The sequence below is a fragment of the Mya arenaria genome, chromosome 15, assembly GCF_026914265.1.
Source record: "Mya arenaria isolate MELC-2E11 chromosome 15, ASM2691426v1".
Taxonomy (NCBI): domain Eukaryota; kingdom Metazoa; phylum Mollusca; class Bivalvia; order Myida; family Myidae; genus Mya; species Mya arenaria.
The window spans coordinates 16,533,318-16,547,365 of record NC_069136.1 but is presented as its reverse complement, the minus strand read 5'-3'; the positions used below and the strand labels follow the sequence as shown (position 1 = coordinate 16,547,365).

At 35.4% G+C, this 14,048-nt stretch overlaps 1 protein-coding gene across 1 annotated transcript in view; it reads left to right on the top strand.

Annotated features, from left to right (window-relative positions):
- Positions 1 to 8,514, top strand: part of LOC128220731 (uncharacterized) — a 46,577-nt gene extending 38,063 nt beyond the window's left edge. Inside the window, exons 3-6 of the mRNA XM_052929234.1 lie at positions 4,321 to 4,493; positions 6,228 to 6,324; positions 6,766 to 6,871; positions 7,826 to 8,514. Coding sequence (XP_052785194.1) covers positions 4,321 to 4,493; positions 6,228 to 6,324; positions 6,766 to 6,871; positions 7,826 to 7,923 — 474 coding nt within the window. The 3' untranslated portion in view covers positions 7,924 to 8,514. The remainder of the gene's footprint in view (positions 1 to 4,320; positions 4,494 to 6,227; positions 6,325 to 6,765; positions 6,872 to 7,825) is intronic.
- Positions 8,515 to 14,048: the final 5,534 nt, after the last annotated feature.

Here is a 14,048-nt window from a genome sequence, read left to right as displayed (position 1 = left end):
CAAGACATCCTAGTATGGAAAAATTTATTACTCTACTGCAAACAGATGATAAATCTCTTCTAGTTAAACTAGCTATGTATTGTTTAAAAGCTTTCAAAGAAAGAAATGATTATGTTTGAATACATATATGCTTTTTCTAGAAATATTTATATCCTTGTACTGGATGTTATTCCATGTGTTTTGTATATGTCTTAAGATTAGTTGTATTTGTACTGTTATCTTTGCACTTATAACTATTTAGCACCGTGATCAAACCACTGTATTCTTTTTAAGTACCTTTGCCTAACATTTGCCTAAACGTTCCTCTATGGAGAGTAGAGAGTGAACACTCTCACAGGTATCTATAGGCGCGATGAAAGCTGTTGTTGTTGTTTTTTGTTGTTGTTTTTGTCTCTATAACTATATATAGAAATTGAATAATGATTCATGCATTTATTCATCTATTTATTTGCATGTTTAGGCGTATTGTGTATGTTGTGTAATGTGACGATGAGCTGTTTATATGCTTAAGTCAAAATAAATTTTCTGTTCTGTTCTGTTCTGTTCAATAAATTTCATTGATAGTATCGATCTGGCTAAAAGGGCAATTAATAATTACTCTACCGAATGCTGTCAGCCTCAACACAATTTTAAGAAACTGGTCAATATTCCGATCGGATAAGATTCTGCAATTCCATTCTAAACATAAATAATTCTTGCGATTAAAATAAAATGTTAAATGTTTAGCAACATATTTCATTGATAGTATCGATCTGGCTAAATGGGCAATTAATAATTACTCTACCGAATGCTGTCATCCTCAACTCAATTATAAGAAACTGGTCAATATTCTGATCGGACAAGATTCTGAAATTCCATTTAAAACAAACATAATTCATGCGATTATAATAAAATGATGAATGTCTAGCAATAAATTTCATTGATAGTATCGATCTGGCTAAAAAGGCAATTAATAATTACTCTACCGAATGCTGTCATCCTCAACACAATTATAAGAAACTGGTCAATATTCTGATCGGACAAGATTCTGAAATATCATTCAAAACAAACATAATTCAAGCGTACAGTCTCAGATAACCCTGATACACATTTTTTTCTGTGAACTGTGATGTATTTATGTTTCGTCCAACAGTCTCATTAATGTAATTGAGTAATATGACACCTTCCTTCAGAAATATATCACCCAAGGGAGGGTTTAACGATAGCGTGTAAAACTCCTTTATCATACCGAATAAAGATTAAAGTCATTAAAATCTAGACACCTTTACTCTTGGGGAAATCTATATCACGCAAGAAATTTCAACTGATCGTGAGGAATGTTTCTATTAAAGGATTTAAGATTTATTTGAAAGTAAAAAACAGTATCATTTTAGTTAGTTATGCTACGTTTACACTATGTTCCCGGTGGCCACGGCAGCCCCGTTTGCCCGAAACGTATTGCGCCGTGGGATTTCGGCCATTTTTGTCTCCATAAACAAGTTTTGTTAGGTTGTGCTAAGTTTCCTCACGTTTTATCAAGGTAACCGTGACAAGCCGTAGGGGCGAAAAAGTGGTTCGTCCAAGGCGCACTAAGGTCCGGGCGCGGTCTACCAGGGATGCATGTACGTTGCATCCCGGTCCGATACGTTCTGATAGGATCCCTCAGGTTGTTCACGTCTTCATCCAGGTCTGATTCGTTTTCCACGTTTTGTCAAGGCCTCCTATGCATCGAACGCGAACACCGCAGAGCTTTGGATTACGTTTGTGTCCACGGTATAAAGAAAATCCCCCAGGCAACAGCAATCATTGTATCAGAATACTTCGACAAGTAAACATGAATTCCCAAGATGAAGAAGATTTTGTGTTTTCACCGCAAATGAAACGTAACGAAACGGCTATCGTCCACCCTAGCTTGCCGTGAAAACCTTGACAAAACGAAGCACAACGTGACAAAACTAGAAAGGAACTTCAGATGCCGGGGATTACATATTATTCCCGCCCCCTACGGACGATTTATAAGTTGTGTAACGGCCTAATACGTACTGTCACGTACTTTCACTTGTCATTGCGTTTACCCCGTGTTACTACGACCTATTACGTTTCTCATCCACACCGTGGCTGCCGTGGCAAATTTTTTGACAGTTTAAAATTCTAGCCCGGCATGCACGGCAATAACGGTCTGTCACGATTGCATATCCCGTTCCCCCCCGATGTTTCACGTTTATCCCGTTTTCTCCACGGTTGTCTAAAACGGGGCTGCCGTGGCCACCGGGAACATAGTGTAAACGTAGCATTAGTTTTAAAAGTAATTTGAAATTTAAGTTGCGCTCAGATTTAAATGAATGTCATTGTTCAGTTTCAAATAGGTCAGTGTTTCACTAGGACTTTTAACTATGGATCGCTGTGCCATTACCAAAATATAAAGGAGTATTGTTTGTTTAAGTGTTAGATCGAGCTTCATTAAATCGAGTGAACACAAAAAACTGTAGTATGACAAAATAGTGGCGCAGCTCCGAGTGAAATATTAAGTTTTAATGTTCATGAGGGGATTCGCATTGCGATCTAACGCTGAAGTAAACATTTTTTTCTTATTATTACAGTTCTAAAAATGAAATAAAATGACGGTTAATTGTAGCTTTTCAGAAAAGTCTGCCAAATTGTATGAGACCGTAACGTCATATTATTGAAATTAAATTTCAGCCCTTTGCGCGAAAAAGTTTGATTTTGACCTGAGAGGGACGCTTAAATTTTAAAACAATGAAACATTAAATTGAGCGTGTTCGTGATTGAATGCTCTAGTGTCTGAGTTTTAATTCAGCTGTTTGATATGTTCAAAACATTGGCATGTTACATACGACAAACATCGTGCGATCTTAAACATGATTAAAACAAAGGGAGTGCCAGCATATTTCAATTTAGATTTCATCTTGCAAATTAAAAAAACAACACACAAGAACATGCTTAATTTCTTCCTATCACACGATTTGTTTCAAATTATATATCATAGCAACCAAGATTAAATGTATAATAAACGCGATCGTACGATCCGCTATTTGATGCAATCCCCCAAGGCCACATATTATAAATGTATCGAAACAACGATCGCACAAAAAGCTGGTTGAAAAAAAATCAACCCAACACCACATAATATAAATGTATCGAAAAAGCGATCGTACGATCCGCTGGTCGATATAATCGCACAACGCTTTATATTATAAATGTATCGAAAAGGCGGTCGTACGATCCGCTGGTTGATGAAATCACCCAAACGCCACATTTTATAAATGTATCTCAAAAACAGTCGTACGATCCGCCGGATGATGAAAACGCCACATATAATAAATGTATCGAAAAAAAGCGATCGAACGATCAGCTGGTTGATATCGTAACACTTACGCAACATGTTATAAATGTATCTAAACAACCGTAAGACTCGCTGTTTGGTAAATTACCCAAACGCCACATATTATAAATGTAACGAAAAAGCGATCTTACGATTACCTGTATGACGAGATCACCCTCAATGACACATATTTTAAATCTATCGAAAAGGCGATCGTTCGATCAGCTTGTTGATTTAATCAACCCGACGACACATATGATAAAATGTATTGAAAACGCGATCGAACGATTCGTTGGTTGAAGAAATCACCACGACGCCACCTATTGTACATGTATCGTAAGTGCGATCCTACCATCCAATGGATGATAAAATAAACCCAACGCCACATATTATAAATGTATCTAAAAACGATCGTACGATCCGCTGGATGATACAACAAATCTTACGCAAAATGTTATAAATGTATCGAAAAACGATGGTACGACTCGCTGTTTTGGTAAAACTACCCCAACGCCACATATTATAAATGTATCTAAAAACGATCGTACGATCCGCTGGATGATACAACAAATCCTACGCAAAATGTTATAAATGTATCGAAAAACGATCGTACGACTCGCTGTTTTGGTAAAACTACCCCAACGTCACATAATATAAATGTATCGAAAAAGCGATCGTACGATCCGCTGGATGATACAACAAATCTTACGCAAAATGTTATAAATGTATCAAAAAACGATCGTACGACTCGCTGTTTTGGTAAAACTACCCCAACGCCACATATTATAAATGTATCGAAAAAACGATCGTACGATCCGCCGGATGATACAACCGATCTTACGCAAAATGTTATGAATGTATCTAAAGACGATCGTACGACTCGCTGTTTTGGTAAAACTACCCCAACGCCACATATTATAAATGATCGAAAAATCGATTGTATGATCCACTGGTTGATGAGATGACTCCAATGCCATATGTTTATTTTTTCTCTTCAGGAGTATCCACTCCAGCTATGTCCTATGAACGCAGTATGTTCCAAGATATACGGACTTCCCTCTCACTCCATCGAACCCGCCTTCGTATCCTACCTGAACTGCAAATGTCCTTCAGGCGCCATGTGCGCCGTCAAACCTGGGCCTCAAACACTGGAAGTCGACCCTAACAAATGGTAGGAAATGTAAACGCAAGTAGCCACGGCAAACACGTACCGTTGCGTTTAACAAAGTGTAGGAATGTTAAACGTCGGTCGCCATGATTCGATTACCGTTGATTCTAACATGTTGTATGTTTGGTATACGCAAAGAAAAATTGCATCGTACGTTCATTCTAACAGATGATACTTTAAGAAGATGCTACTAGCCAGATACACGCTTACCGTTGATTCTTACAAACATTTCAACTTATGCAGATGTTTAAAGAACCACCCACTGTCACTTTTACGAAACTTACTATCTCAGTGTCTGATTTTGCGTTGACAATTCGTCAATCCATTATGATTTTAGTCAGTTGGAACATTTTTTGTAAATATGTCAGCTAGCGCGCTTCTTGTACTTTGATCGAATACCCTACTTTGTTTTTACAACATAAACGCAAGGAAAAATACGACCAATCCTTAATTAAACATACCTGTCAAGTCTCACGGTTTCGTCGTAAGTCTCACGACTTAGGCAATGAAATCACTGTCTCACGCTGACTATTTCATTTCTCACGCTTTTCAATTATAACAAAATTCAAGAAAATAAATGATATTGTTGTATGGATAAATCGATTAAAACATTGGTTCGTGTATAAGTTGTGTGTGACCTAAGGTTAGCCAACGAAACCGGTATTAGTATACAATAGACTTACACATAACATTCGTTACTTTAAGTGTCTATGTAAACATCAAGTCGTCTGCTAGTACTAATAGCTAGCCTCCAAAAAAGCGTCAAAACTCGAAGAAATATGGTGGTGCAGCGTATATGAAAGCAAACATGATGCTATATGGGCCCAGACATATCCCGTTATCTCATTCAAATTTAATAAAACTTATGGTAAAAAAAGGATTGAAAATGTTGTAGATAACACCCCAGAACCCAACACAGACGATATAGTAATCATTTTTTTCCGGGGGGGGGGGAGGGGGGGTCATGCATACCAAAACACCTTAGAATTTTTTTCTCACTCTTAGGAGCATTTGACCCTTGACAGCTATGCTTTAATAACTACAAGCAGTTACATAAGAACGTTCATGTAACTAGAGTGTCACGTCTGTTGTTTCCAGAGGCCATGGGAAAAGGTCCAAAGTTTACAAAAGCAATCTCAATATATTGAATTTAGAGCGCAGGCAAATGTTTAAAACGGAAATAAAATAACGGAATTGCTTTCTTTTTCAATTATCTTTTTCAGGCTTAGGGCATACTAATAAATGTTCATCTATCATGGGAGGGACCTTTATTATTGAATAAGTTCAGAAGTCAGGACGCATCGACTCATTTGCCAATGCTCTACCATTACCAAGGCCTGTTTTTTTTATTTTCAATTCTTTGTATTATTTAATTTCATTTTAGTATTCCAATAACGATTATATAATTGAGCAATCAAGGTCGAGCCCAGGGCCAACATTCAGTCTCTATAATAGTGTATGATAAATCTTTATAATATAATGATCTTTTCTGAATGAAATTAAATCCAAATATAAAAACCGAATATCCTGAGAATGCAGAAACAGTCTGTGTATGTTATTCCGGACTGCGAAAGTGAGAAGATGGCAAAATGGCTGAGCATCTATTCTATTTTACTTTCAATGAAACTATTTACCCAATTGCCTTGTATTTTGAATATTTTTTCACGTATTTAAGTTATTTACTAAGTAATTTCTAAGTCCGTCCAAGATGTTTCACAAACGTTCCAACATCCACAGGTACGGGTTGTGTCAGCCTGCAGTGGAGATTCCGGAGTGTGCTAGCGGAGAAGTAGCCGAGGTGGCGGAAACCATGGCCGGACAGACATTCACAAAGGTGACCGCGTTGTAACTATGTTTGGAATACTACCTTTAAAGCCACTGAAACTGCAGAAATACAATCTTTAAGAACTAGACACAATCAGTAAGAATTTCACCTTTCGCGGGTTTTAAGAAAGTCCGCCAACTGCCACTCATCCGATTAACACTCTATGCGTCAGATATGTGTTTTCAATGTATAAGCCAACGAGGTTGTATTATTAGTCAGTTAGATGACCTGAAATAATTTCTTAATAATAAAGAAGGGCTATTTCGCTACCCTCATTCCGCCCATTCTTATTCATTAAGAATTTACTTCATATCATCTAACTATTATTTGGCACATGCAATGTTCATTAAGTTAAGATGATGACCCTTTACACAGAAAATTTATTAGAGCTTACATAACGTGTGGCTTAATTAAAATAAATTTTACCTTACATCGAATATGTCTTTTTAGGTTCAGTGCAAATGTCCTAGACAAGCTCTCGAGGAAACTACTTCTACCAACTTTTGGTCTGACATCATGTCCCGGACACGTGATATAAGTAGTCTGATCTGCAATTGTAAGTATTCTGATCCCACCTTATCATTTATTATACATTTAGACATACAGTCGAACCCCGTTGGCTCGAACCAAGGGACCGGCGAAAATACCTCGAGCCTCGGAAAATTCGAGCCAAGCGGGAATGCTTATCTTCAGTAGATAGATATATCTCGGACCTTTGCATCCCGTTCGAGTAAACGAAGAATTTGAGCCAAGCGAGTTCGAGGCAACGGCGTTCGACTGTACCAAATCCGTCTAAGTTTAGTTTCAACTCAAGACATGCACATTAATAATATATGACATGTGTTTTTGTCCGGAGAAACAAAAATCGACCGAGGCACCTGCGCTGCCAGGCAACAGGACGTATGCATATGCACATGATTAAGTTACAGATAAAAAAATAAATTATAACTTTTTCTCACGTTTTTCACTGGGGACTATTAGGCCACGTAGCTATTATCAAAACACAACATAAAGGTTTATAATGTTTTTATCTGTACCTAAGTCATATGTATTAAGTTGTTTTCAATATAAACAAATGAGTTTAACATGAACATGCATTACAATTAAAAACAAATGTTTTGGCATACATACTATATTGCGTGCCTTAAATATAGGCTTGATATAATTGTTCAAGCGGCTTGGCCGTACTTAATGTGTGATGTTCAACTCTGAATCGGTGAAATATCTGCCCTACGTTACCTGCAATGTTTTGAAATGTTAATCATTTTATATTTTATTCCATCATTTAGGATATATAATAAAAAAGAGTTCGGAAATACTTCTGTTTTGCTTTGTGGTGGCGCTATCCGTTCATACTTCGTAAATAATTTGTTAATAGAGATGTTTGTTTATCTATTTTGTTCCCTCATATACCCGAAATGCTCATAATGCTTATTTTAGGATAACTCCTTGATGTTTAAATAAAACGGAGACGTTACTGCACTGACCTTGATGTTTTCCTTGTTTACAGTAGATGGTATGGATGACTCATTGATGTCGAAACGAGGTCGGTTTGGCGGACGCGGCTATGGACGATCCAGGGGAAAGTTTTACTTCTACAGAAAATAAGACATTTATTCACCTCGGCTTAAAACCTCTCATTCAATTGATGCATATAGGTCAATGTTACTTTAGGAACAGTTTTATTTGTATGGTAAATCATTATTTTAACAAAAACGATTATGACAGTATTGTCATCGTCGGCAACCATGGTTACACTTCATACATACCGGGGGGAAATTGACTGACAAAATCTCGTTTTAATGAATATGCATGAGGCAGGGAAGACAACTCTTCTTCCAATGAATTCGCACGTTACACTCAATTATTGTTCAATATCTGTACAGCGTCGGTAGCCTCCGTAGCCGTGTGGTCTTGATTACTACAGAATAGTATTGTACTGATAAGGCGGAGAATGGGTTTTCAACCGTAAAGCATCTGGTACGTTGCGGAACCAATGTATCTGCCTCATTAATTATTCATGATAACGAGATTGTCCTAGCGAAATTGCCCACAATATGTATCGGGGGTATCCGACGATACAGTATTGTAAGCAATTGAATCATTGAAGAAAATTTTGAAAAACACAGTTATGAGCAGGATAAAGGACAACGCACTCGCTTGAGAAATAAATAGAACATTCATTACAGTGCATTATGTTTTTACTTAGAACACATATTTTAAAATTAAAAAAAATGATATTGTGCAGGATTTTATTGGCAAATTTCTAACAATAAATCTGATTTAAACATATGTCGTTGTGTTATCAAAAACATGTTTATCGCCTGAGGCATCATGGACAGTACGTTTTCAGGCGTGGGGGAGGGTGGGGGGACGAGGGAGGCGACAACACGACAGTGGTTAGCCGATAACGGTTCTTTGAAACGTGCAATATCTGCAGAGGTGTATCACAGTTAACAGTAGAGTTACTGAGGATACGTATAAACTATTTGTCATATATATTTTTCTCTTTGATATACAAGTTTTTATTTCTGAAAATTTGAGCTCCCATTTGAGTCTAGAAAAGTTGGAATATTGTTGCTCTCTGCTAATTGTTTTGACTTTACCGCAGGATGATTGAGAGACACCCTACTGGCTGTGCGCTTATAAAAATGTAGCTCTAGCGGTCAAGCGTTTTTCTTTCGTAAAAAATCAAAGCGTTGAAAGACTGTCGGAGAGATGAATTCAAGCAAGCGTCCTTTGATGAACTCGCTTAAATAATGAAAAAGATCAATTTGATAAATGCGATTATAATAAGAACAATTATATAGTCCCTATTTACTTGTCCCATAAGTATCCGATGGCCGATCGGTATGGTACAATATTCTGCATACTAACTTTCTTAGCTCGAATCTCTTTTAAGTCAATTTTCAAAGAGTATTGCAAAACATGACGGCGGTTTTTCGTCTGTATCACAAAATTCAAATTATATCAAAAACGTGCGTAAGGGTAATAATGAATCATTATAATGAAAATTACCTGCACAATAAGAAGAAACATAATGGACATGAGCTATTTTCCGACTGCAAAAGACAAACTTTAATCTAAGCATTGACCGCAATATAAAAGTGTTCTGTAAGAGTGTTATTCAACTGTGAAATAGAATTGCTTAAACAGAGTGGAACTATCTGGGTCATAGATCCACGAGTAAAATTTTCCGATGGCAAACAATAAATATACAATTATTATGTCAGCATTAGGCTATTTTGTGGTTGATTAATTGGTAAATGGATTTTTAAAACAAATTTTGCAGTGTTAAAAAAGAACCCGGACTTTAAACAATGCTTGTATTTATCAGATCAAAAACTCCAACGACTCACTGTCAACAAACATAAAAACAAACACACATATAAATGATATCTAAAAACGAATATCTGCTTCAATATGTTTTGTTAATAACATAACGCTACATACAACGCTCCATAAATGTTTCCAGTGCCTAAATGCGTCATATTATATTGATATGTTCCCATGCTTATTTTGTCAAGAACATGGGTTTTGATCTGACAAACTTGAAACTTTACAATCCGATGTTCCCTCCTACAAGTTTGATTTCTAAATAAGTATAATCACGACCGAGATCATAAGTATTTTATTTAAAGCTACACTCTCATAGATTGACTTTTTTATGTTTTGCCATGGAATGAACCAATATCTGCGTATATATCTGCAAACAAGTGATATAAGACTGCTGACAAAAGATCAGATCGCAGATTTTCATTTTTCAGTTCGAAAATTAATGTTTTATGGCTAAATGCGTTACTAACGGTTAAAGGAAAATGCATAAGACATCAATTTTTGAACTTAAATATAAAAATCGGCGATCTGATTTTTTGTCAGCAGTCTTATGATACTAGTTTCCATACATCTTCGCATAAATTGGCTCGTTCCAAGACAACAAAAAAGGTTGTCAAAACGGTAAATCTGTGTAGAAGACTTTAAACAAAGATAACTTCACTATTTCTTCACCATTTTAAACAAAACATAGCGCAGTCTACACCGCGTACGGAGCCCACCTTCGGTCATTTCCCAGAGTTTGATTGAGAGTTTATTTTCTTTAAACACTTCGACAAACCTTTTCACAATACGGCCGTCTGACGGAGAACTGTAAAAACATAATTTGGGAGACAGGTTTGTCGAAGTGTTTGATGAAACTAATCACCTTATCAAATTTCGGTAATAAAACGAAGGCGGGGCTCTCTAAGCGGCATAGACTGCCCTTTGATTTATTTAAAATGTTGAAGTAAAAGAAAAGTTTACTTTGATTTAAGTCTTTATTTTAAGAAAAATGTTGCCCTTAACGTAGCGTGTATGACGTAATTTATCACCTGGTAAACACACTTACTTAATTGTGACAATAATTTTAGCGACCAATCCAAGAATTAAAGTCATTTACAAGTTTTGTCAGACTATAGATGGCATGCTGTGCGTCTCAACTAGTACATTACTCAGTTTCGCTTTACAAGAAACTAATACAAAACTGTAGCTGGCTGGCCATGGATTCGAACCCTGTGCATTAGAATTGATAGACCAGCGTTTTACAAGCTGTGCTTACTTAGCCGGCTGAGAACCTCGTGAGTATCGAGGTAAAATGATATCAGAATGATATTGATAATGTTTGCGTATTATTTGCCGAATTGCGAGACGTTCGAGCTACATCAAGAGTTCCTAATAGAACTGGATAAAACGAGATTAATAATTTAATGAGCACAAATACGAAGTGCGTTCTTATTGGGTAACACATTGCCTTTTGTTATAAATATTAACATGTCTTACCGCTCGTGTCTTTAAAACACTTAACACTTTATTTACGCACGTTTATTCTGATTCTGCTTCGAACAAAAACGGCACACAACATCCACGTCAGATTTATAAGGTATTTTCACATACAAAAAATGGCCGTATAGCGCCCATTTTAAGTGTACAAACCGGCGAAAAGAAAATAAAAGATGCAAAAAATCAATAAAAAAATAGCTTATATAGGTACATGAATAGTACACTTTGACTAAAACACAGTTTCAAATCACGCAATTTTATATTTTCACTTTGCAAACCAGCAATCGTTTAGTTTATTTTTTCAATAACTTTTTTGTTAAGGCCTCTAGAAACATAGGTAAAAAAAATCCGAGAGAAGCTTACACGTATGGCCTCCGGTTAGGCGAATTTGTATTGCGATAAAAGTGATATAAACTTACTAACCAGGTCCAAATATCCTCCAAAACACAAAAAAAACTTTCACTTACTTATCCCTCACTTAAATTTTCGAAAAATAAATTATGTTGGACCCGCTGATTTGTGAGTAGTAAAGAACATACTATTAGGAAGACCAAATCACATGTGACAACAAGATTTGTACTAATGATTTAAACTACATTATCTATTCACCATGAATGTAGCATTCCTTTCGTATGTAACGTGTCAAGGGAGACAACCTTTCATTACATACAGGTGATGCTGTCAGCCAATTATTTGCCCTTAGATTATCATCATAGCAACTATATATATAACAGACAATTTCAAAGAGATGTAGATATTAATCGAAATCCATTTAGTTTTTTTTTCGTTCGAACAATTGAATTTGATCTCATTTATATTAAATGCCATTATTGTTGTATTAAAGGCCATTATTGTTATATTAAAGGCCATTATCGTTATATTAAATGCCATTATTGTTGTATTAAAGGCCATTATTGTTGTATTAAAGGCCATTATTGTTGTATTAAAGGCCATTATTGTTATATTAAAGGCCATTATTGTTATATTAAAGGCCATTATTGTTGTATTATCATTATATTAAAGGCCATTATTGTTATATTAAAGGCCATTATCGTTACATTAAAGGCCATTATTGTTATATTAAAGGCCATTATCGTTATATTAAAGGCCATTATTGTTGTATTAAAGGCCATTATCGTTGTATTAAAGGCCATTATTGTTATACTAAAGGCCATTATCGTTATTTTAAAGGCCATTATTGTTATACTAAAGGCCATTATTGTTATATTAAAGGCCATTATTGTTGTATTAAATGCCATTATTGTTATATTAAAGGCCATTATTGTTGTATTAAAGGCCATTATTGTTATATTAAAGGCCATTATTGTTGTCTTAAAGGGACTAGACACCAGATGGTACAAGTGCAAGAAAAAATGAAAATTGTCAAAAACCTCCATAAATATCATTGATATCATTGACTATAAAGCGTTTAATCTTAATTACCAATGTATCACATCGTTAACGACACAAGTATCATTCCACCAAAAGGTATATAAAAAGTCTTCAAGAGCCGATAGACTGGCGTTAAAATTTAATATTGAAATTAAACTGATTCAAGAACTAAAATATACAGGTTTGAAAATAAGAAGAAGCACAAGAAGATCGCGTGCAATTCAAATAAGGAACATGCCCAAGTATTACAAAATAGTCAAGTTATTTCTCATCCTCAATATGAACTCATTTTACAAGCATTTAGATTTTCAATCTCTTGTATGAGTATACTCTATTTTAAATCGTTTTTTCCTAAATAAAATGTGATGATAAAAAGCGTTTGCCAAATAATCAAAGAAACTTATTGAAGAGCAAAACAATTACGTAAGTAATTGTTAAAAACGATTGTTGTTTTCAATTACGTTTTTTGCTGTTGAATATTGTTTACTTTGAAATCTTGACCTATGTTTATTGCAAACAATTTCTTTCAATAGATGCGCTGCGCTTTTCAAAAGCATTAAAATTTCACGATTTTTAATTACGTTGGTGTTATGTGGTAAAATGTGTTGAGATGTAAGTCGAGATTAGACTTCGTGTTATTAGAGCGTGATTAAATGTGACCTGCGTAGGCCTTATTTGGCGTATCGTTATCTCAAATTTTGTCTTTGCTACAGCACTGTCTGGCTTGCAGTCTGGATTGCAAGTAAGTTGTGTTTACCATATTGTTCTTTTCAAGTAAAAGTCAGCACATACTTAAAATAGCGTTCTATATCGGATTTAAAAAAGGCAGGTCTGTCAACAACCTATAAATGCTTACAGGTTTATGCAGTTATTTGGGGACCAATGATAATTGTTTATTATTCATATTCTGCGTGTATACATATTCAATAGTGTATATGCACTTGCTCGTTAACTATTGTTTGCGTCGCCCCATACTTCTGGTTCTTTCATTTGCTGTTTAACGTTAAACATGCATCTTATTTTACGGCGATATTGTGTTTATGCTTCTAATATTAGATAAGTCGTGACTGTACGTCTATAATAAATATGTCAATGTACTAGATTACATTTACTAGGGCTTTCTTATCAACTAACGTATCTTACGATCTCTTTTTAAAAAAACGATATTTAGTAAAGCGATATGTTTCGAAAGTAATAATTTCAATGCTAAGATATGATAAGGTGTATTCGATTTCGAAGCAATACGTTGTATGAGATGTATAATAATGTTTTTTTCCGACATAATTGTAGATGCAAATTTTTGAGTCCTTGACTAACGTCTTGAGTCTCAGTAAAGGGAATTTTAACATGTTCCAACGTAATTTTAATGCAATTAGTTTTGACCAAAGGTGGATAAATAATTGTATCATATGTCTTTTTAAACATTTGCAACAATGTTTTCCCATTTTACCCTTTCGAACAGCAATTATACAATGATATTATGACTAGCAATATTGATGAACACAGACTCAAGCCATTTGTGAATG